This window comes from Cydia fagiglandana, chromosome 7, assembly GCF_963556715.1.
Source record: "Cydia fagiglandana chromosome 7, ilCydFagi1.1, whole genome shotgun sequence".
In the NCBI taxonomy this organism is placed as follows: Eukaryota; Metazoa; Arthropoda; class Insecta; order Lepidoptera; family Tortricidae; genus Cydia; species Cydia fagiglandana.
Window position 1 is genome coordinate 3738853 of NC_085938.1, and position 25904 is coordinate 3764756.

At 39.0% G+C, this 25904-nt stretch overlaps 1 protein-coding gene and 1 long non-coding RNA gene across 2 annotated transcripts in view; one reads left to right on the forward strand and one right to left on the reverse strand.

Annotated features, from left to right (window-relative positions):
* The window catches only part of LOC134665733 (uncharacterized), a 135565-nt gene extending 118358 nt beyond the window's left edge, over window positions 1-17207 (forward strand). Inside the window, exons 4-11 of the mRNA XM_063522707.1 lie at window positions 113-198; window positions 4823-4952; window positions 5800-5925; window positions 6575-6687; window positions 6990-7096; window positions 7471-7717; window positions 8000-8166; window positions 9166-17207. Of these exons, the coding sequence (XP_063378777.1) occupies window positions 113-198; window positions 4823-4952; window positions 5800-5925; window positions 6575-6687; window positions 6990-7096; window positions 7471-7717; window positions 8000-8166; window positions 9166-10223 (2034 nt within the window). The 3' untranslated portion in view covers window positions 10224-17207. The remainder of the gene's footprint in view (window positions 1-112; window positions 199-4822; window positions 4953-5799; window positions 5926-6574; window positions 6688-6989; window positions 7097-7470; window positions 7718-7999; window positions 8167-9165) is intronic.
* LOC134665746 (uncharacterized) overlaps window positions 1-22953 on the reverse strand; it is a 258405-nt gene extending 235452 nt beyond the window's left edge. The window contains exons 1-2 of the long non-coding RNA XR_010098409.1: window positions 22600-22953; window positions 20605-20721 (exon numbers count right to left, since the gene is read on the reverse strand). This is a non-coding gene — a long non-coding RNA (uncharacterized LOC134665746). The remainder of the gene's footprint in view (window positions 1-20604; window positions 20722-22599) is intronic.
* Window positions 22954-25904: the final 2951 nt, after the last annotated feature.

Here is a 25904-nt window from a genome sequence, read left to right on the forward strand (position 1 = left end):
CTTGATCGGTTTCATATTTTATTGCAATGTTCCTGTCTCATCCTTTATTGACTATTCTAATATTCGTGTTTAAACAGTACATTTAGTAATTCATATAAAACTTTTTTTACAGAATGTATTAGTAAGAAAGCACGGAGAAGGAGACTTCACCGCAGTCGTGGCCGACTTCGGTCTCGCCGCTAAAATACCTCATCCAGTGTAAGTACATATTCCTACAATTCTATTATTTACAACTAAGGTGGTAACCACCTAGGGCCACTGAGCCACCCTACACTAGCGTCTCTTGAGCGTCGGCGTCTAGTCAGCGCTATGGAATATGGCATCGCTGCGCAGTTGCGCCAACGTTGCGTCGAGCAGCACCCATACAGTTGACTAAACGCCGACGCTCAAAAGACGCTAGTGTGGGGTGGCCTTAAAGGCACATAAGGTGCGCCCAGATCTTTGGAATGCGAGGTGTAGGTACAATTATAAACGACATATTATTTATATTAAAACTAGCGGCTCTATGAGATGTAGACCATGGCTTCGCCATTCAACCTTAATCAAAAAATAAAATCCATATTATTATCAAACATACCTATGTTTGATAATGATATGGATTTTATGAGTACCTACTCACGTGATACCTTCGCTCTTGCTCGGTCATAAATACAATTGTAATTGAATATTTTGTTCGATTGACATTTCAAAGTTTTTCGAAATGATCTCAACAACGGACCGTCCTTTTCTATCTACAAGAATCAACTTTAAACTTATAAAACATGTCTACTACGGATCCCTAAGAATGACGAACTGCTATCCACAAAAAAATATCATTATTCATACTGATCGTCGTACATACTATTATTACTAAATTAATTAACGCGCTAGCAATTAGTCACAAGTGAGAGTCGCCCGTCATTTTATATAATAATTTACATAATCTCTTATTCCAAGGTATTCCATGATTATATAAGCGTCCCTAATATCTTTAGCATAAGAATCACATTAAAAACCATATGCGTGTGAAATGTGCAAGTTTAAATGTTATTAGTAGATTTTGCGTGCGCTTTAAGATAACGTCAACTTGCCTGCGTAGCGCTTAAATGCATTATCATATTTAGAGGGCGGAGTACCGGTGGCAAATTTCACACTAAATGTATGGAGTCGCCTATGTATTCTTATGATTAAATAAATAACGAATAAATGATTAATTTTGCATAATAATTTTTAGGAACTTATAGAAATTATCTTACGAGCATACAAATATAATGTAATATGTTGTTAATATCTATAATACATAATAATATGTTTTCTTATCAAAACATTATCATTAGGTACTAAATACTAGACTAAGAAGTTATACCTGCCAAACGATATATTATTTTCAAGACCATTCAATTACAATTGAGGACTGGAATTATGTGTTCGAGGTCCTCCTCACAATCTACACTTAAGTGCGTATCCATGTTATAAAATGACTGGACTATGGCCACATGTTCCTGGTTTTTCGGAGTGAATCGGTTTCTTAATTTATTGAAGATCCATTTATGAGTGGAAAACGATCGCTCTACATCTACCGATGTCATGGTTGCATGTTTAAGGACTTGTTTATAATTTTCCATTGTAATCATATTCCTTAATTTGTCAGCATCTGGGTTTCTATCTAGAACCAATTTGAGTTTATTTCGCACGGTTTCACTTCCTTGGAGGCTTAAAATAGTCCTAACTATATCTATTACCAGAAAACTTTCTTCTATCGGAATTTTAGTGCATAGTAATATAAGGAGTGCATAATTGGAAGTAAGTACTTAACTTACTTCCAATTTACGAGTAGGTACCATACTAAGTACATTAGGTAAATGAATATTTTTTTTTTATTTTTTTTTATTGGGAAACAAACAGCTTTCAATCTTACACAATATAAATTAATATTAATAATAAACAAGCCAAAACAGTTTCCACTGGTAAATTAAAACAGAAATGCTCAAAGGGAATAACTTAATGAAATACAAAGAATACAAATAAAGAGTATTATCCAAAGCAATCAAGTAAACCGAAAGTTATTGAACTGATTTTTTAGCTGGCTAGTTAAAACGAGAAAAAAAAAAAAAATACTTAGCTACCTACACCCTATACTTATGTAAGTGTGTTCTTATTTAAAAGGTTATAGTTTATTTTTCATTGAGGTGACAAATTTACCCAGCTTCATGTTGAACACATCCAAATTGGAATATTTAGAGTTATACGTAGAGCATGCTCTAACAAGATATGAGTTTTTGAAGTACCTAGCACGACAGAATGGAATGGCAAATAAAGCTTTGGATCTAGTTCGGGAATTAGGACATCTATATGAAATATTGCTAATAAGATATTGCGACTCGATTAGATGGTTTAGTAATTTAAACAGAAAAATTTGATCTTTTTGCTCCCTGCGCAGCTGGAGACTTACCATGTTATCACTATAAACAATTTGAATCTATATTACAACCATTTAATAAATTTATTAATAAATTTTATTATTCAAGCCTAAAATAATAATTATAAAAACGACTCCATACCTTTTGCGTGAAATTTGCCACCGGTACTCCGCCCTCTAATCATATTATATGCATCTAATGCATCGGAATAACTGTTTGTCATGCATGGACACTATTGGACACAGTCCATGAAATTTTAAAGAAAATCTTCGCATTAACGAATGTTTTTTAATGGAAATCGCCTGAACAACATCAGAAAATAACGATTTTTAAAATGTACTTAAGGCAGGCGTGGCTCACTCCGCGACTTCGTCGCTTTGCTACAGGTAGGTAAAAGTACATCTGTTCCGCCCCAATTCTGGGGTTTGCCATAAGCCGCGCGTGGCGCTGTCGCCACCTAGCGGCCATATCTGTGCTGATCGTAACAGACGTGTTTTGTTAGAGAGTGAGTCTTCTGTACCTAGTACTATTATTTATTCTGTTCTTAAGGCGAGATATGCCAAGGCTTGCAATCCTTTCGATACGATTCTATCAAGTTTATTTTAACAATCGTGTACCCATGTAGTAACATCTCTAACTAATTTTATCTAAAAGTTATTGTGACAGTACAAATCGAATTAAAGATATTAAAATAACCCATCTGCGGAAGGGCTTCGATAGCAATTTTGGTGCAAAAATATGCCATTTTGTTTTTCTGATTATTTTTTAGAGTCTGGTGACAGACAAACGGACGGACGGACAGACGAACAGCGGAGTCTTAGTAATAAATAGCGTCCCCTTTTTAACCTTATGGTAACATTCCATTTGTAACCGCAGCTGCACTATCGGTACTGAACGCGTCACTGTCATTGTCAATTTCCATAGTAAAATGAACAGTCGGACTGTCACCTTTAGGGTACGGAACCCTAAAAAGACATTCTGTCCAACATAATTAAACAGTTGAACACGTATGAAAGTTATTTTTATAAACGCCAACCTTTACCAGTTATTTTTAGAAGCAAAACAAAAAGGAATGTGAAAAAAACTTGGCAATACAATTATGACTAATTTACATATTACGTAATGTTTTGTGTACTATTCGTACGCCAAGAAAACGTGGGTAGATTTCCATCGTCCATACTGTTAACTCACAATTGTTAAACCTTATTTCTATTACACAAGGTTCACCTTTGAGCGGTCGACAGTATTGATATTAGTTCATTCATAACTAGTTCAATGCCACGTGGCTTTATAGCTGTCAGAAATAACAGCTGATGTTACTATATTTACAAATAGCTTGCAGGCCAGATTTTACGTCTACGATGTTACTGCAACGGTTTAGTGCTATTTTGACCTAGTGCCGACTATGTAATCTTTATTTCATACCATACGAGAGCAATTCTCAAAAAGTTTGTACTTTCTGGGACATTTTGGGAAATGTGGTGGAAGTTGTTCAGCTTCATGTACTTTACCAGCATACCAATTTTAATAGAAATCTAATATGTGATCGAAATGTACAAACTTGAGAATTGCTCACGATATAGGTCTATGGTAGAGCCTGTGCGCAAAAAAAAACCGGGCAAGTGCGAGTCGGACTCGCGCACAAAGGGTTCCGTACCATAATGCAAAAAAAAACAAAAAAAAGCAAAAAATAAAAACGGTCACCCATCCAAGTACTGACCTCTCCCGACGTTGCTTAACTTTGGTCAAAAATCACGTTTGTTGTATGGGAGCCCCATTTAAATCTTTATTTTATTCTGTTTTTAGTATTTGTTGTTATAGCGGCAACAGAAATACATCATCTGTGAAAATTTCAACTCTCTAGCTATCACGGTTCGTGAGATACAGCCTGGTGACAGACGGACGGACGGACGGACAGCGAAGTCTTAGTAATAGGGTCCCGTTTTACCCTTTGGGTATGGACCCTAAAAATCGTAGAATTTATTGGATCCCATACATTTCACGACTCTTCTCTTTCCGCACAGACTACATGAATATGCTCGGGTTCAAAAAGGACTATCATTCCTGGGATTCCATGAAGATTCGTATTTTTTTTAACGATTTTACTCGCCGTCCGCCGTTATAAGTCACTTCTTGAAATATTATTTCAAATACGTTGTGTCCCAAAATGGCTTATTACAGAATCACCTAGAATTGTATTTTCCCACATTCATAAGGATTCGCTATGAAACAAATTGTTTTCACCATGTCAAGCAGAGACTAAGAAATCCAGTGAGTTCTCGAAACTTCGTTCGACGTATCTAATCTACCCCTATATCGCGCGTCAGAACTATTTAGTGCGCAATTAATGTGAAATGAGTCATAATCCCAAGTGATATATCTGTGTATGCCATGATGTACTAACTACTAGATGGTTTTTACAGAAACGGCTACCGGCTACCAAGCGTGGGCTCTCCGTGGTGGATGTCCCCCGAGTGTCTGCGCGGGCGCTGGTACGACCACCGCTCTGACATCTTCTCCTACGGCATCATACTGTGCCAGCTGATCGCCAGGGTAAGGCCACTCCACAACCATCAGGTTACAGCAATGGCTCAGGAGTAGGCTCTCCGTGGTGGATGTCCCCCGAGTGTCTGCGCGGCCGCTGGTACGACCACCGCTCCGACATCTTCTACGGCATCATACTGTGCCAGCTGATCGCCAGGGTAAGGACCACTCCACAACCATCAGGTTACAGCAATGGCTCAGGAGTAGGCTCTCCGTGGTGGATGTCCCCGGAGTGTCTGCGCGGCCGCTGGTACGACCACCGCTCCGACATCTTCTCCTACGGCATCATACTGTGCCAGCTGATCGCCAGGGTAAGGACCACTCCACAACCATCAGGTTACAGCAATGGCTCAGGAGTAGGCTCTCCGTGGTGGATGTCCCCGGAGTGTCTGCGCGGCCGCTGATACGACCACCGCTCTGACATCTTCTCCTACGGCATCATACTGTGCCAGCTGATCGCCAGGGTAAGGACCACTCCACAACCATCAGGTTACAGCAATGTCAGCAATGGCTCAGGAGTAGGCTCTCCGTGGTGGATGTCCCCCGAGTGTCTGCGCAGGCGCTGGTACGACCACCGCTCTGACATCTTCTCCTACGGCATCATACTGTGCCAGCTGATCGCCAGGGTAAGGACCACTCCACAACCATCAGGTTACAGCAATGGCTCAGGAGTAGGCTCTCCGTGGTGGATGTCCCTGGAGTGTCTGCGCGGCCGCTGGTACGACCACCGCTCTAAGGGAAGGGAAATATATTCCCTTTGCATTATAAAGGCTTAGAAAGGTTTATGGCGATCCTAGAGGTCTACCTGCTTAATATAAGAATTTAGAATGACGACTAACGCTTCATAATGTTTCAGGTGGACGCCGATCCGGACGTGCTCCCGCGCACGGACAATTTCGGCCTCAACTACATGGCGTTCGTGGAGCTGTGCGACGAACAGACCGTGCCGGACTTTCTGAGGCTCGCCTTCAACTGTTGCATCGTGAGTTATGTCCCTTATGTGATCAGCTTGAGTACCTTACACGTTGTGTTGTGTCTGAGTGTCACTGAGTGACAACATGTTCGTAGTGATGTGCAGCAACGAATAGACTAAGCTTCTTACGGCTGGCCTTCAACTGTTGCATCGTGAGTTATGTCCCTTATGTGATCAGCTTGAGTACCTTACACGTTGTGCTGTGTCTGAGTGAAAATATGTTCGTAGTGCTGTGCAGCAACGAATAGACTAAGCTTCTTACGGCTGGCCTTCAACTGTTGCATCGTGAGTTATGTCCCTTATGTGATCAGCTTGAGTACCTTACACGTTGTGCTGTGTCTGAGTGAAAATATGTTCGTAGTGCTGTGCTGTGACGAATAGACTAAGCAGGGGTTCTTACGCCTGGCCTTCAACTGTTGCATCGTGAGTTATGTCCCTTATGTGATCAGCTTGAGTACCTTACACGTTGTGTTGTGTCTGAGTGAAAATATGTTCGTAGTACTGTGCAGCAACGAATAGATTAAGCAGGGGTTCTTACGGCTGACTTTCATCTGTTGCATCGTATTATTACACAAGTGAAAAATTTTACACGAGCAGTCCTTACGGAACGGAAATTATTTAACAGACCTTTTTTTTCACATATTGTTGTTTGTTTCAGTACGAACCTAAAGCGCGGCCGCTATTCCCCGAGATAGTGAGCAACCTCGCCGAGATTAAAGAAAGCTTGGACGATGCGCCGTGGGGCCACGCGCCTAACATCAGCTATGAGAGGTATATGCCGTGTGAATTTATTTGAGGGCTTTTCAATGTGGGTAACGCAATTTTTGCTCGGCATTATTACCAAAAGCATTGAAGAGTATCAAAAGTATCGTTGTTCAAAAGACATTGACGCATTGTAAACGCAGTGTGACGTGATTCGTCCATCATGTTTTTAATCTTCTACGATATACGAACGATAAGTAATAATTTGTTGCGTTTTTGACGCAGGTCTGCGGTGTGTCGGCGCATTTTGAGCAAGGGTATGGTTGATTCTTTACGTGACTAAAGTTTTTATTCGCTTCGTACGTTTTTAGCGAGGAGTCGGACGCGTCGGGGCCACGTTCGTGCCCCGGGCTGTACTCGTGGCGCCCGCAACGGCACGTGAGCCACGACCCGCTGCGGCATACTCCGCTCGACACCAGTAAGTGTACGATTAAGTATTAGAAATTCAGTTAGATCCGATGAATCTCGAAGTTTATCCAATAAGTAGCGCGACTGATGTATAGGGAATTTAAGGAAAAGGAAGACTTAAAACTTTAATAATATAAACCTTGATAAAATGTGTGGATATATGGGTATCGTCTTGGGTCGTCCCATTCGTTTTTTGTCAAGTTCTTGAATTAGTCCTATTCTGCTTTCGTCACTCATGCTACATTCGTCACAATCGTCGGTGGCTTTTAATGTAGAATGAGTGACGAAAGCAGAATAGGACTGATTTAAGAACTTGACGAAAAACGAATGGGACGACCCAAGACGATACCAATGTTATCCCTAATGTGGTCGTATACTTTCCAGTCCCGCACCGGCGCTCGCTGTCGGAGCTGGAGTGGGGCCCGCCGGCCGGGGCGTGCCTGGCGCCGCCGCCGCACCGCTCCGCGTCCGCGCTGCCCGCCGCGCGCGCGCCGCCGCGCCTCGCGCGCCTGCACCGCCTCGCGCACATCATGCTGCTGCGCGACCCGCCGCGCGGGAGGGGAGGCACGCCGCTGCACACCTTCCGCGGCGTCAACAAGATACTCGAGCATCCGCATTCGAGGGCTAGCGGGTAAGCTTTATAATCCTGGTCACGGCACCAAATTGTAACAAACCACCCTGCCTTATATCCTATACTTAATCGCCGACGAGACCGAGCTTATGAAGATAGTGGACGATCGCTTCTCCGTACAAAAGTAGTTGCCATTTTCCTCCTATACTTAAAATATTTTCCTTTATGTTAATATCCACAGAGTAGGAAGATGAGGTACAAACGTAATCCTGATTTTCCTACTACTGTTTTTCTTATTCGTTTTAACCTTGTATAAAATAAGCAACAAAGAAAATTTGACAGTTTCTCGTCATGCGTGGAGCTGCCATCGCCGCTGGTGCGAGTGTCGGACGAGCCCGAGCTGGGCGAGCCGCGCTGCGCGTCGCTGCCGTCGTCGCCCGGGCTGTCGCGGCGCGGCTCGCTGGAGCGGCCCCAGCAGCAGCAGCAGCCGCGCCCTATCAACAACACCGGTGAGCTCCCCATCCGTACATTTGTGTAGCTGTTAAACCACTGAGCTACGCTTATAAATAGTCATCATCATCCTGTCCTAACCGGTTTCGGCCTCGGCGACTGGGTATTCACTGGTTAGTGAGAGCGACGATCGTGAGCTCTCAGGTGGCTGACGTAGCCTATTTTTGCGGTGAATGTACGTCCACACTCACCGCAGGTCAGCACCCCTCCTACAAAATTGTAGTATATGACCGCAGGTGGTCGGGCCTTTAACTCGTTACGCTTCGCGTCGAGTTACACTCGCCTCTGCTCTTCAAAGGCTTGCACTTTTGTACTCACTGTATGCCTCCACTTCGGCCGATCTTGTGCCGAAGTCTTATAAATAATAAGAATTAAGTAGAATAGTACGAATATGATGGTCGTTCTTGCCTACGTGACAGCGTGATAAAACGGTGTCCGCCACATTCTATCCCACGGTGTTAAAAAGTGACAGTATCACGTGGATAATAATGGATAAAGCTATCCATAATACGCCGGCAGGTTTCATTTAAAATAAAATGTATGCTTACAGTACTTCTAAATCGACCGATGTGTTTAACTTAACCAAATCGCGTCGTGTCTCTTGATTGTAATATCAATATCTACAGATTTCGACGAAATTTATTGACGCGTAAAACGCCTAGTTATTTTAGCACTAACTACTACTAAGCCCTAAATTTCGCACGGTGGCGGCAGCGGTGAGCGGCAATAGGTGGAAGCGAGAAACAGCTATCCGACTTTTCGTTCTCACCGATGTCGTGGACGGACCGTAAGATGAGAATATAGGGCTTGATTTATCTCTCGGGCTTAAATTAATAGTCAGTCGCGTACGATTATCTGGTGTTCTAGCGTGTTTGTGAAAGATCTAACTTGTCGCAACTTATAATAAACCACAAGTTTAAAGGAATATTTCGTTGTTTCCAGAGCTATCGCATCCTATAATAGACCACAAGTTTAAAGGAATATTTCGTTGTTTCCAGAGCTATCGGAAGGCACATTACTCGGCGCGGCACGACGGCGCGGGTCGTGCGAGTCCGGCATCTTCTCGGTCGCCAACGAGGACCTGTGCGCCACGCACGCCGACTGCTTCTACAACGCCATGTGCCCCTGCTCGCTCATGGGCTGCCAGCGCTGCTGGTGGTGGCCCCGACACCGCCCCACACCCGACACCACCGAAGAAGACTCGCTGGACTATCGCGACCCACCGCTAAGGATGTGTGAGCATTGTCTGATCATTTACGATAGACTGTTCAACGCTAGAACGTACAAGCGCGGCGCCGCCGGCTCGGCTAACTCCAGCCTCTTCGTCCTCGACGATTCCGCCCTTTCTACTACGACGGTCAGCTCGCTGCGGAGTCTAGACGACTTGGAAGAAGTCCCCTCCCGCGACGAACCGCAGCCCAGAAGGATCATCGAGCATGACGCTTCGCCATTCTTGTGCGGCAAGCTCGACTCTAACCGACCGGACTCCGACGCCTCTGAAACGCCGGAGCCTCAAAAGGAATACCATATTCTAGACAGATGTTGCTGCGTCAGTCGCGCGAAATGTATAAGCGGATGCGTCTCCCATAAACCTCTCGATGATGACGAGCTGAGCTATCTCCTTCAACGCGGTCCGCTCATCAACCATCTTCTAAACTCCTCATGTAAGAGAACCTCCAGCGTGTACACGGATAGTTCAGAGGACGTGGCGTCGCTGGCCGGCTCGGACAGCCTGTACTGTGACGAAAGGATCCCGCGCCACTTCCGCTCGGCGCAGATCTCCAAGATAGTCGAGTACTTCGAGCGCAAGGGCGCGGACTTCAAGTGCGATCGGACGTTCAAAAGTTCGCGTTTCAAAGTGAGCAACTTCAGCAAAATGGAAATGTTACAGTTCGCGAAGGGTAAGGAGGGCGAGCGGAGTGAGAAGGAGTACTTCGTCGACGTCAAGCACAGGGGGCTGGATGACGGCTGCGGGAGGAAGTGCGTCCAGCAGAGACTCATGATCTGTGAGGGCGCCGTCAAGTCCAAGCTTCCCCTCTTCGACAAGAAGTCGTAGCGACGTTGAGCGCTACAACTGATGTGTCAAATCGATAGTGATTCGATACTTCCATAGTAGTTACGGATAAATATTTTTACTCTATAATATACACGGCGATATCGGAGTGATTCAAGGCTAGTGCCGACGTTTCCCGTCTACATATTCTATAGATACGACGTATCGTGTTGAAATTCGTTTGGCCGCCGGCCGTACTGTTTCGATTTTATTTTGACGACTGAATTAAAAGTAAGGTTTAGGAGGACGGTTGTAGATTTAGTTTTAGTGGAAATATTAGTTCGGGCGGAGCTTCTCAGTTGATCCTACGATGGCCTATTGTTACGCAATAGTCTATATTAGTCTAAATATATATGGCAGCATATAATCATTGTTTTCTAAACGAAGCGCATTCTTTATAGTTATACCGTTTATATAAATTCGAGTTTTGTAAATACGTTTAGGTTTAACATGTTTCATTTAAACTTATTTATACACAGTATTATATTAGTACTTGCCAGTTCAGATAATTATAGTGTACATAAAACCGTAACTGTTAAGATTTAGCAACTGTCATAATAATAATTTTTGTACTTTTAAAGTGGCAGCAGTTTAATACATAATTTAGTAATTTAACCTTTTTAGATTTTAATATACATCCTTAATCCTTATTAAATTTAATCGACAAAGTCATAGATTGAGTTATTTAAAATTATAGTTTTTTTTATATTTGCTAATATAATTGTTTTAAAGTCGGTCGGCTAAGAACCGTTTCTGTCTCTTTCACTTACGTCTGGTGTGAGTAAGACTTATACAGACTTATTGATACCACATTATAGATGGCAGGTGGCATCCTACCCTTCGAATTTAAAAAATGTTATAGTCGGTCAAAGAAATTATTGACTCCTATTTGTCAAACTTTCATATAATACGTTCAAGATATTAAAGCAACATTTTCACAATTTGTGTTAATGAGTCTAAATAAGAATTAAAATCATAGTCAAAAGAATAAAAGGTAAGTATTGAATTATTATGTATGTTCAAAGCAAAATATTATGGCTATATTTCAGCATTTATGACCGTAAAAATAACGTACTTATTTCTTATACCTACGGTGAGCTGTGAGCCTTACACCAGGCGTACGAGACATTTCGTATACTTATCCTAAATTAACTATAAATCTATCTATATCTATACAGGCACGTAACTAGTCTTCACATACGTGTCAAATCTCCGTCGAACTATTAACGAACAAACATATTTAAATATTAATTATATACATATATCTTTACATTAAGCAGCTGCTATGATGGAGTGAGTCAATATCTTTATAACTGTCAGAAACTATTGTCATTAATATGTGTTAACCCTTTACCAGGCTGACATTTCAAAAATGACAGACTCTTACTCATCGAAAATAGAACACATGTTTGAAGTGCCTTATGTGGGAAATAAAGGGTGCTTCCTGTAACAGGAGCAATAAATTAAACTAAAGGCTATACTCCTCAAACTGACCAACATTTGTTCAGCAACTTTTAAAAATTATGAATCCTTTAGACTTCCTCTTTTTCATACAAAATAAATATTGCCTTCAACCTTCAATGTACGCTGACATCAGTGTGTTTGACGTTACTTGTCACGCTTTTAACATAACAAAATTTGCAATACATTTTGCGTCTTAGAATAAACTTTAAAGTGTAATAAAAATCAAACCATGAGTTATTTTCAAAAGTTGCTGAACAAATGTTGGTCAGTTTGAGGAGTACAGCCTACAGTTTAATTTATTGCTCCTGTTACAGAAAACACATTGTATATATTATATCCCTTAGCCTGGTAAAGGGTTAAAACAAAATATTACCAAAATATGAACTTTTGAAAAATCTATATTATTTTGACTTGATATTTTTCATTACAATCATTTTGTTTATTCCGATTATTATGTCCAACGCAGAGACAACTGTTAGGGCTGATTTAGACGATGCGAGAACTCGCATGCGTGTTTTATACCATTGCGGGTTTTGATCGGTCGGTTGAATTGGACGTAACCAACAGTCCGCAATGTAACTAAAATCGCATGCGAGTTCGCGCGCCGTCTAAATCAGCCCTTATTCTCTACACAATGTTGAGTTTTCCTAAAAAAACGGATCACTATAGATCGTGGTCTCCGTCCCATACATAATGTTACATTTGTATTGTACATTACAATATTTAGTGAAATTAACAACTGGTCAAATATTTTATCGCCGATTTTCTGGCAGTTTGACTGACAGCAACTCCTGCGGCAGCGACTCCATTATTATAAAATTAATGTACAAAATTGTGTCAAAACAGATGGAAATATTGAAAGGCGCGTTTCAGCAAAAACAGGCAAATATAGTTTTAAAACTACTTAATTGAATATACAAATAAACTTGATTATTATGGTCCTAAAAAGTACTTTTTGAGAACGCGGGTACAGTCAGCGTCATAGTAGGTAGAATCCAAAGTAAGTATTCAAATATTTCGGTACACCATATAATTTGTATGGCGTACAGAACTATTTGCTTTGGATGCTACCTACTATATGACGCTTGCGAAAGAACTCGCATGCGAGTTTTATATCATTGCGGGTTTTGATCGATCGGTTGAATTGGATATAACCAACAGTCCGCAATGTAACTAAAATCGCATGCGAGTTCGGGCGCCGTCTAAATCAGCCCTAAGTGTGCAGCTTTCTCACGCAGCAGAGTTGGCTTGGAATGAGTCTAGGATGATTTCCAAAATGATTTTATCTCTAATGTTTGATTCGAATTGTCCTGAAATGCGCCTAAAATGGATTATTTTAATGAAAAACATACGCAAAATACACAGAAATATACAAATAATAACAATACATAAATAAAAGCTAGTTCGTATCTCGTTAAAATAATCCATTTATAAATAAAAAATATTTTTGTAAATACAGTATTACATATTTATTTAATCATCAACATCATATACTTTAAATCATGGTATATATGTCAGGGTATACTAAATCAATGTAAATATGAAGGGATTCCATTTTGAAGGTGTAAAGAGAAATTAGTTTATAAATAACGGGCTCGTTTGATATGAGGATATTTCAGTGCCAAAAATAATTTGTATTTTTCTTTGATTGAACATGTTAAAAAATGCACACTATATTGAAACATTTCCTTGTGTTGAAATCACACCAAATCTTACTGAATATTTTAATAAATATCGACAGAGGTAAAAAAAACTATTCGTGTCTGATATTCCAGGTAAATAACATTGAAGATCTATTTTTTTGAAGTTGAATGGAAACAGTAAATAAGTAAGATTTTACCTGCAATAAGAAATTTAATTATTAAACATTTCAGAGCGAAACCAGTTTTAACTCACTATAACCGCTGATGTAGACGATGCGAGAACTCGCATGCGAGTTTCATACCATTGCGGGTTTTGATTGGTCGGTTGAATTGGACGTAAACCACAGTCCACAATGTATCTACATAAAATCGCATGCGAGTTCGCGCGCCGTCTAAATCAGCCCTAATAGATACGAAAATAACAACTTTAGTGTCATTTTTTGTAAATTATTTTCGCTATTCGTCGTATACTTGGTGTGGTTTCGTAAATAGTAATGAAAAAAACTCGAAAGCAATTAATTGTCCGTCCAATCGTTCCCAGTGCAACTTTGAAGCACTTCGTATTAAACCATACGGTAAACGGATAATCTCCCCCAAGAATATGAAAATTTTCAGTGGTAATCTAGACTGTCTGGACATGATCCACTTTAATACTTACACCAAAGAGTTATTGATTGTAATAGAGAGATAAAGTCGAAGAAAAAACGTGCCCGCTAGTTTGACAGCCGAAACATGGCACTTTACTACGCCGTATGTTTTGTCAAACGTCAGTTTTTGACAACCAGAATTACCGCAGAATATACTGAGCCGTAAGGACAGCACCATTTGTTAGTAGCTGTGAACTTCGAAGCACGAAATTGTCTTACTCATCTAGTACAATTAATTAATCTTTGCTTACACTGATATGATATTACAGGTCCAGATCTAAGGGCCTCCCGCTAACACCACATTTCGCAAATTGCGGGCATCTTTCGCTGCCAGTCTAATTGCGCCGTAATTGGTGTAAAAGAGAAAGATGCCCGCAATTTCCGTGTTCGCGGTAGGCTTTCAGCTAGTGTGAATACCGCATACTAATATTAATAATGAATCCGAAGCCTACCTTTGCCGTATGTGTCCGTAGTCCTTTATTTGATACAATTATGTAGTTAGCATCAGGACGCAAGACTGAAAGTAGTTCAAGGTTTTCTTTTCATACTGTCCCTCATTCGCATAAAATAAAAATATTACGAAGCACTTTTAATAGTTAACCTTTTAGAGATATAAGTCTTTATCAGTTTATTGGGCGGTCCCATAGGCTTTTGTTTATTGCAAAATGACCTCTATCAGTGCGTAAAAGAATCCAAATTGGCTCTGCTCATTTGAACAATGAACATTGACCTTAATATGTTTAAGACTACCTACTTAAATAATTAAAAAAGATACCCTGTAATATTATTGGGATGGTTCAATTTGCATAGTCAATATTGTTAGATAATATTATTTGCTATAAAACTGATTTAGTATAAAATATAGTCCAGTTATTTCTGTTTAACAATAATAACCAGTTTTTATACTGGCTTTTGTATTTTCCGAGACGTTTATTGATACATTTTCAACAACACATTTACAGCAAAATTAAATTAAACATCCTCCATTTTGTAAAAGTGCCATCACAAAATGGCCGCCACGAGAGTGTATCGAAAACGCTCGGATTCTCGTCGAGTGTTATGAAATAATTGTAAAACTAACTACGATATTCGTCAAATGTACCTGTTACGACTACACTATGTATAACGTGCAATAGCGAGTTATATTTAGAGAAAATACCTTAGTAACTTTATGGGAATAAAATCCTTGGCATTTTTGGCAGTAAGTTTGCACTAAAGTAATGGTTTGAATTATGGTCTAAAATCTAATCGTTTTCATATATTTTGTTTACATTCTCATATATTTTGTACTGTAATCGAAGGGTTCTAGAGCAATTATTGACCTCAAATCTATGGGTTGACTTGACAATAGTTTCGGACCCTTGTCAAGGAATGTTTCAACGCAAACTTGCCATTTCTAGAGCAAAGTTACACCATTTGAGCATATCAGTTTCAGGATACGTAGTTAAGAAATAGTTGTTTTTGGTAAAGGTGTTAATTATCGTCAGAAATGGTTAATTTTGAAGTTGATTCAAGTATGAATGGGTCAAAATGAACCATGATTGACCATTTATTGATACAAATAGAATAACCTGTTTGGGACACGCGCGTGTAAGGTATATTACTCTATCCTCTAGCCGGCCAGAGGCTTATAAAAAGGTCTCCTGTTTCATTCTAATTTGAACTTTGTGTTGATAAAATAAAATTTTGATTTTGCTTGGCAAGGTTTGACGTATGGGCGGCTAGAGGCTATAGTTGGCACTTTACCAATGGTTGGTCTTCAACCTTACTTTAAAGCAGTGGCGACTATCCTACAAATCATGTGCCAATTACTGGTACTCATTGGATAGTTTACTCTATGTAAAGTTTCTATAATACTTTTACACTGCAGTAATCTATACATCATCAACGTTAAAATAAACTCAGAATAGAGAAAGAGAAATTTGATCAATGAATATAGGTACACGCGCAAAGCTTAACGCAGATGGCGCTACAATCTGTAAAAAAAATATTGGATATGTCAAATCCAAAGTAACATAAACAACAGACTTCCAACAGAATAACATTTTGATTAAAAATCGTTATAGTCGCACCAATAAAAGTCTGCAGCGGATTTGATACTTTTGATAGCCCACGCAGCGTAAGTGTTACTTGACGTCATAATTTCATAGAAGTTTGACGTTTAAAATGACAATTGCACTGCGCGGGCTATCAAAATCGCTGCAGACTTTTTACGGTCTGACTATAGATAGCGAGATATTAAGGGGAATTCAAACATAATGTTGCCAGCAAAATGAATCCATTGAATATATCATTTCTGCGGAACCATACGTGCCAAATTCGACAGTATTCATAAGAACTTGCTCGCTTAACCTTTTGACTACTAAAGACGTGGACTGACGGGTGTGGCTACAGCCAAATATCGACCTTCGTGCATCCCCACAAGGTACATGACGCGTTGCACACGATAGGTGCGACGTTCAAAGTGTTTCTACTACGAGTTTCTCATACTAATGTTGCATTAATTATTATTTGAATAAATCGTAAAGGCGCCAGACTAATAAAATGCAAATTCCCCATTGTTTTAAAAATGCTCCGGTGTTACTCAGTACACCTATTTAGTTATCTTTACCTGACGCAATAGTAAAACCAATATTGAAATTGCGATTAATTTCTATCAACTGTTTTCAACGATAAAGCGAGTTCGATAACTTTTTAACACTGTTTGAAAATAGCGAGATGTTTGGTTCCATCGTGTTCTTGTGAGACCTTTTAGGAGGTTTTTTTACTCTATAAGTACTGCTGAAGTTTGAACCCACGATTTTAGTAATTCATACGGCAATGGATTAATTATAATCCAACCACAGATTTTGAGAAAGACGACGTGGATTTTATAAGTAAATGTACAGTAGCCATCAGATAAATCGGAGTGGCCAAGGTGGTCACAAATATCTACATTTCTATTGTCAAGGTAATTTTTGAGCATTTCGGCCGCTCCGATGGGGACTATTCTGTACTGTCAACATTCGCTTTTAAAAGTTATAAAATCCACGTCAGCTTTCTCAAAATCTTTGGTTGAATTATAAATTTAAGTTTATATACCTACACGTACGTGTCCCTTAGTAAGTTAATATTGTTTTAAGGCACTAACGTAACTGTTATACGGTTGTGTCCAGCCCGACTAATTAGAGTAAGAGCCGAGGAGGCGCAAGCATAATTTGTAACGAAGGTGTATTAAATATATTTTGTTTCAATGAGCTATTTTATTTTCACCCATTAAACGTGAGATGCCTACCCTCCTACTAGGGAATGCAATAACCGGCCAAACTTCATAACCGGTGTCGTATGTATAATCGGTTACGGTTACTTTCGACGAAAAATTATAAATTAAGGGAGGATTTTGTAGTCATTAGATAATAAAAACATACAATTTAAGTCATAAATAAATAACCGTAACCGGTTATTCGCGTTTCCAATATTCGGTTATGAAATTTTGTCAAAATATTCGATTATAACCGAATATTTCGGTTACGGTTATAACCGATTTGTATTCCCTACCTCCTACCTGTCTAAAATTCGTTTGCACGCGGTGCATGTAGCTTGCACATGTTGGTGTTCAGGCATTTTCACAGGTTACAAATACATCATGTATGATCATGTGATCAACATGTAGGTATGTATAAACAAATCGAACAACATACGCATGGTACATTGCACGTTTGCAAGACCCGTTACAAAACAGTAATTCGTTTCCTTTAAGTTTTGGGTTAATTCTCAACATAATTTTCGCATGACAGCTCAGCACAGGATTTGGTTGATGCTCCACTGACTCATTCAAAGATACAACTTGTACCTACTAGTTGTGCCTACACTTTATACCGGAACCATTATATAGAAACAATGGTAAATGTTAGTACGGGAGTCAATTTCTAAGGTAGGCAGTGTTTTGATACCAGGCTTATCCCTTCCCTTAGGGATATATATTTCCCACATACGGCACTTTAATCATGTTCTATTTCCGATGAGTAAGATAGACATTCAATTGTCGTTTTTGAAATGCCAGCCTGGTAAAGTGATAATAAATAACACGAAGCAAGATTTTTATTAAATTTGTTATTATTCAGGTCCAAGGTCTTAAACTTTCCTCGAGAAACAATTACAAATAGTTTATAATATTAACAGAATTTACAATTTTATGATCAAAAAGTACCTCTAAAACTTCGATTTCTTTGGTAATCCTTTTTCTATGGAAGTATATCTTATGTATCAGTGGGTTTTGGGTCTTCGGGCCATTTCTGTAACAAGTAGGACGATATAGTAGGTATGATTATAATAATCTAAGTTTGTATAAAACTATAAGTAAGTAAGTAAGTAAGTAAATATTCTTTATTGCACCAATAACCATACATCTTACATACATGTAAAATTACAAAGAAATTTTAGTGTTACAATAGAACCCGGTAACAACAGGCGGTCTTATCGCCTATACCTAATTGAATACAATATGATAACTCGCGGTACGACGGTACGCGGGATAACTGGGGACAGGAGGGATAACATTGTACTTAACCATCTTTAAATCATTATTTAGGTCTTAGGCTTAATTTCTTAACTAGCCAGATTAGTTTCATAGTCCGTAAAATTTATCTGAAATTACCCCTGTCTTCAGTTACCCCACCTTGGGCGCTCCACCACGCCGTAGGCGCTTACTTATTAATTTAGTAGGTACGGGAGCGAAAATATTTCTCTCAGTTGCATTCACGTTTACGACGTATTTTTTTAATAGCCTACGAGTAGGTATATTATTGTGTCCCACTGCTGGACAAAGGCCTCCCCTGTCTTTCGCCGTGTTAGTTAAATTAAAAATAATATTTCAATGAAATGTCCAATTACCAATCGGTGCCTCAAAATCCTGGGCTGTTCAAAACACTTGCAGCACGCGCTGCAAGGCGGTGGCGGTTCCGCTTTCTTCTTCGGTGGGCATCTGCCGTTGGAGCCCCAGAACTGATACTTGCCGTAGTACCCTAGTAGTAGAAGAGCTAGGGCCGCGTTCCAGAAGTCTATAGTGGTTAGATAGTTGTATACTGGAAAAATAAAGTATGGGATTAGAAGAAAGAACAGATAGTGATCAAGCCGACCTGCTTGAAAGTGAAGCCAAAGTATAATCTCAATACTTTGGCTAATACCATAATTGCGAAAAATACTTAAATTACAAATGTATACCTATTTAAAGAGCAACAAAAAAACTAGTTTGATGTATTCAAAAGGTACTGAAATACATAATACGTAGCGGCCCCCTTTTTAAATACCTGTCGTTAAATCTAAATAATCGCGATTAATTAGCAGTGGCGCTAGTGTGCACGTTGATGGGCTCTTGAATAAATCAAGCAAGTCGTTAGGGCCGGTACCTACTGGCGAATCACCCTACCGTTACTAACTTCTGCCAAACGTGAACCGAAGTGTCTGTCCAAATCCCCCCTTATCCCACGCCGCAGCCTCTGTTCCCCCACTGCCCACAACGCTGATGCCGCCATCGCGTTTGCTTACAATTGCCCCGTCGCCGCTTTTGCCTCCGCTTTCAATGCCACTTTCGCCTCCGCTTTCAATGCCGCTTTTCCCGTCGCTTTCATTACTAAATAAATAAAATAAATAAAAATTATAGGGATTACACAGATTGACTAAGTCCCACGGTAAGCTCAAGAAGGTTTGTGCTGTGGGGTACTCAGACAACGATATTTTAAAATATACAAATACTTAAATATATAGAAAACATCCATGACTCAGGAACAAATATCTGTGCTCATCACTTCGTAGGCAGGGTCAGTACCACTACCCACTAGGCCAGACCAGTCGTCAAATCTTGACGGTTCGTGTGAGTGAGTTTTTGTATAGGTACGCTCACTAGATGAAAGAGACATGCGAACGAAGGGTGCCATATATAACTATGATGACGCAGGTAAGTAAATAAATAATATCTACTTCGCTACGCTAATTTTGGTAAGTTTATTTATCAACCCTAACGAGGTTATTACCAGAGATGTGAAAAATACTTTATAAAAAGTATTTAAATACAAAATACAAATACTTCCTTGATAATACTATTTCAAATGCAAAATACAAAATAGTTTTTGAATTTGTATTTAAATACAAAATACGAAATAGGTATTTTCAAAATACTTTTTAAAATACAAAATACTTTGCGATAAAATGTACTCTGAGTAGTGAATACCTAGTCTGAATTATAAAGTATTACTCGGAATTTACGAGTTGAAAAGACTCTCTTTATTCTTTGAAATCAATCCTCTATCTAAAGTGCTAATTTCTAGTTGTTTGCTCATATTAACCGGTAGGATGTAGGTATGGGTGATGGTTTTTAACGGCCAACTTTTAAAGCATTAATTTGTAATGTTTTACAGCTAGTAATACCTCTCGTTAGTGTGATGAAAACGTCTCGTTTGTGTTTCACCAGGGCAGAAAAGTTTGTTCTCCTCTCGTGCCTTGAAACCCTCGCAACACTCAAGATTCCACTTTTTTAACCACTCGCTACTCTTGTGGTCACGTGCGACGTTACTAAACAGATTCAACAGTTCCATGTTAAAAGAATGAGAGAGTTGCCAGGATTGTAACATCAGAAGAGATTGTAACTCCTACCAACATTACCTACAGTCAGCAGCAGAAGTCGCTATACACTCCAGGTGCTCAAAGAGAGGTAAACGTTTAAACTGTCAAAAAGTTGTTGACTGTCATGGTAGTATTTACTTGTGAGCGCTCAACGTGTCACAAATATGTTAACAGTCGCTATTCATTAATTTCTACACTTACAAACAACAAACAACAACAAGTCAACAACAACAACAACTTGTGGTAACAAGTCATTGATACCTTAGCTGTCAAAAAACCAATGGTATCTAAGCGGCCAACGTGTCAAATATATCTGAACAATATGGAAAAATAGACTTTAAAGCATACAAGTATGGTCGAATATTGAATGAAAGATAGCCATGCTAATTTCAGGTAAAGCGTTTTGACAATCATCGAAAGCAGTACAGTCTTGTCATCACATACATCTATCTCACGTTTTGCCCTTCAACCATTTGACAGGAGCCTCTCGGTCAACTTACTGCAAACTATTTCTTTTAACAGAATCGTCAAGACGAATGACACATAGCAAAATCTAACTGAAGCCGAATTTAGAGCCAATTGTCAAGGCACGTTGTGGTCTCAGTAACAGGCGTTTGCTTTTCAAAGTAGAGACCGCGGGTTCAAATCTCAGTCGTACGCACCTAGAGATTACAGGTTTTTATTTCTTTTGGGTTTCATTTTTATTATTAATTTGTGTCTTCATCAGGTTTTATGTTAATTTCGCATTCGTTTATATAATTTTTGAAGATATGTCAGATGTAGCGTAATATGTACGACTTTCTATCAGGACTTTGTAGGTTTGAACCCGCAGTAAGCGTTACTTAGATTACTCCTGTGCGGAATGCCATTTGATATTTACCTACTGCTAGGTTGGATACAATTATTTTCTCCTTCGTTCTTTGATCGATTCGGGGCATCGTATTTTAGTAGGTACTACACAGGTTGGCCCATTTAGATCGGTCAGTATGGGAAAATCTAAAACTATAAGACATACACCGATCTCTTCTTAGGAACCATGTCATCGATTTTAGTAACAAGAAAAACTACATTCATACATTTAAAAAAAATGTATGTAAAATGTATTGAAAATAAAAACGGGGCAAGTGCGAGTCGGACTCGCGCACGAAGGGTTCCGTACCATAATGCAAAAATGGGCAAAAAAAAAAAACGGTCACCCATCCAAGTACTGATGACCCGACGTTGCTTAACTTCGGTCAAAAATCACGTTCGTTGTATGGGAGCCCCAGTTAAATCTTTATTTTATTCTGTTTTTAGTATTTGTTGTTATAGCGGCAACAGAAATACATCATCTGTGAAAATTTCAACTATCTAGCTATCACGGTTCGTGAGATACAGCCTGGTGACAGACGGACGGACGGTCGGATGGATGGACGGACGGACGGATAGCAGAGTCTTAGTAATAGGGTCCCGTTTTACCCTTTGGGTACGGAACCCTAAAAACCCTAAAAATCTTCGAAAACTTACTAAATGAAATTAAAGGACATGAAAACAATGCATTTTATTAATTTTAGACATCATGTTTCATAGTAACATTTATTGCTTAAGACCTACACAATCGATATCTAAATAGAAATAGTCTTAGTTTTATTTTTCAAAACGTTCGTTTCCCGAGTTTGATTCCCGAGCTGAGTACACATTTTTTTTAATGTATGAATGCAGTGTTTCGTGTTACTTAAATCGATGACATGATTCCTAAGAAAAGAACGGTGTATATCTTATAGTATCAGATTTTCCCATACTGGCCGATCTAAATGGGCCAACCTGTGGCCACCCTGTATAGTATGTTTTAGTACAATAAGCGGGCTAAATAAATATATTAACATAGGTATATAATATGCTCTACGGTTTGGAAGAACAGCCGCATATGGCAGTTAAAATAAAAAAACCGATCGTTCTCGTAGAACCTATTTATTTATTGTCTAAGTTTGACACTTAACGATAAAATACTTCTTTAAGAAAGGAGGTGTCATTTCGTAGTGCTACAGTATTTATTTAAAAGTTAAACAGATAAAATGTTGATGCTTAGTTACCATTGAAATAACAACTGCTTAGCAACTGGTGGCACCCTGGCTGCTGACGTACGTGATTGGCAGTGCGTGTAGGTATTAATGAAAGCAGCTTGAATTTGAGTGCTTAGTTACCACTGACGTTTTAACCGTTATTGTCATTGTGATTAAATAAGGGTGTATGTGTTAAAGAAAAACTCAGAAGTTAAGGTATATGTGACGAACTGAAAGCCTACGTGAAAATGACAACTTAGATGTCCTTATTTTTGTGACGATTGAAGTGTATATGTTTTCTTGGACACCTTGACCGCTCAGGTATATCTGCTGCTGACTGTACCTACTATAAAGTATTTTGTATTTTGAAAATAGAAAATAGGTCCCAAAAACTATTTCAAATAAAATACAAAATAGTTTTCTTCAAAAGGCATTTAAATACAAAATACAAAATAGGTATTTTGCATTTTGTATTTGCATTTTAAATACAAGTATTTCAAATAAGTCACATCTCTGGTTATTACACTCTCACATTGGAGCCACGTGCCAATTCGTATCCAATGTGAAAACAGCCTATTATTGGAGAAGCGAATAGGGATTTCCCCGTAAGTATAGTTTCTCCTTTTAGTTTAATATTCAGGGATTCCAGATTGAAGCACGAAAGTCAGTAAGGCAATTCGGGGATTCCCCGCCAATACACGTGTCTGGTCAATGTCCTGATGTAAGTATGTGTCGGCGGCCGATCGTAAGATCTAGGACAGTCATTATAGATTTTGACCCGTGAATAATTAGTTCTAGGATTTTTTTTTCGTAGGTCCCTCGGGGGGGTCACTGGGAGTGTAAATTCAAAAAGTAGGCTGAATCAGGCTCCTGCGTATATTCGAAAAATGATTTTTTTCCAAAAAAACGGTTTTTCTTCAATAACTCGGCCATTTTTGATTTTACAGTAAAACCGTAAGGACAAGAATGTAAGAAATTTGATTCTCTACAAGTTAGTCCAGTCATTATATCCAAAAAACCGACCCTTCCCGTGAATAATCAGTTCTTGGATTTTTTTTTCGTACGTCCCTCGGGGGAATCACTGGGAGTGTAAATTCAAAAAGTAGACTGAATCAGGGTCCTGTGTATATTCGAAACGGTTTTTCTTGAATAACTCGGTCATTTTTGATTTTACAGTAAAACCGTGAGGACAAAAATTGTTCAGAGTTTGATTCTCTACAACTTTGTTTCCCCTTCATTTATGCCGTAAAGCGTGGAACATAGGATATAATGATAATATTTTGAATTTGTCGCGTTTTTTAGGGTTAATTTCTAAAATATCGATTTTGGGGGAAAAAAGGTGGGAACCAAAATTGTTCAGAATTTGATTCTCTACAAGTTAAGTCCTCTTCATTTATGTCGTAAAGTTGAAAATAAACGAGATGTTGAAAATATTTTCAATTTTTCGCTTTTTTTAAATTTTATTTCCAAACTATCGATCCTAGAAGAAAAATTGTGAGGACTAAACTTGTAGAGAAGCAAATTTTCTAAAATTTTTGTCCTCACGGTTTTACTGTAAAATCAAAAATGACCGAATTATTCAAGAAAAACCGTTTTTCGAATATACACAGGACCCTGATTCAGTCTACTTTTTGAATTTACACTCCCAGTGACTCCCCCGAGAGACGTACGAAAAAAAAATTCAAGAACTGATTAGTCACGGGAAGGGTCGGTTTTTTGGATATAATGACTGGACTAACTTGTAGTGAATCAAATTTCCTACAATTTTTGTCCTTACGGTTTTACTGTAAAATCAAAAATGGCCGAGTTATTGAAGAAAAACAGTTTTTTTGGAAAAAAACCATTTTTCGAATATACGCAGGAGCCTGATTCAGCCTACTTTTTGAATTTACACTCCCAGTGAACCCCCCGAGGGACCTACGAAAAAAAAATCCAAGAACTAATTATTCACGGGTAGGGTCGGTTTTTTGGATATAATGACCGTACTAATCAGGCAGATCGTAATGTTCCTGTGTAATATTTTGACGATAGTCTCATTAAACCAATATATAGTAGGTAGGATAGGTTCGTTAGGTTGCTTCAGATGCCTGAAGGGCAAACTGCCCAGAAATAGAGCCCCGCGTAGCGGGGCTCCGTCGACTCAGGGAACGAGTCAAAGATTTTCACGTTTCACGATATGCCTAGGAATTTCACAATATGCCTGATCTTACGACCGGCCGCCGACATATGCATAGCTAGAAAGATAATGTTATCAACTTATCATACAGTCCGATACTGTATAATAATTACCTAATAACTTTAGATCGAGATCGAGGCCAAGCATGAATCATGTCAATCGCCTTGTCGATCTTAGAAAAGTTTCAAAATATGTATAGAAACGAAGTATATACTCTGGTTGCTCTAAAACTTTGTACTTACAATAAGGTACTTATTATACCTAGTCCTGTAATTAGTTTATTTAGCTTCAGTAACCATAGTTTAGTTTAGCAAATTTAAGTTTTTCATACAAAACTTGTGTTTAGTCTATTTAGTTTGTTTTATAAACTGAAGATACAGGGCTAGATATACCCATGATATACCTCATGTCATTGTATGTGCAAAGTATCATTACAATACAACACCACGTAGTTTTAAAATGACAACGAAACTCTGTTCGTATGGTAATGTGAATTCGGCCGAGTCACTTTTTACGAGGAATCCTCGGAAACCCAAGAAAGATTAGAAAAACCTATACTTTAACCAACCAAATACAAAACTACCTGGATCTGTCACTGAACGACCTGACATTAACCTAAATTATTTGATCATATAATGTTTTCATTACCGTCAACTGGCTCAAGGAGTCATTTGAGGGTAGATTTTATTTACTCTTATTTAAATATCTAAAGAAACAGACGGGCTCAAGGGCTGATTTAGGCAGCGTGCGAACTAGCATTTCATTACATTGCGAATTTTGGTCGGTCAGTTGAATTGCACGTAACCAACAAATCGCATGCGAGCTCGCGCGCCGCGCCGTCAATCAGCCTAGCGCTGTTACCCTTTCAGCAAGCTATTTGAAATGAACTCACCAGTCACTAGGCAATACTGTCCATGTCCTACATCGTAACGGCAACATTGTTTCACAACTGGCATAACTACCCGAAATTCATCGCGTCTATTTATATGTTTTTTTTTATTAAAACACTGATATCTGACGATAATTTTATTCAGTTTACATGTTTTTGCACTTGGAATTCATTTTTTTATGTCACAAAGACGCTGTCATTCTTCTCTCTGCCAACGGACAAC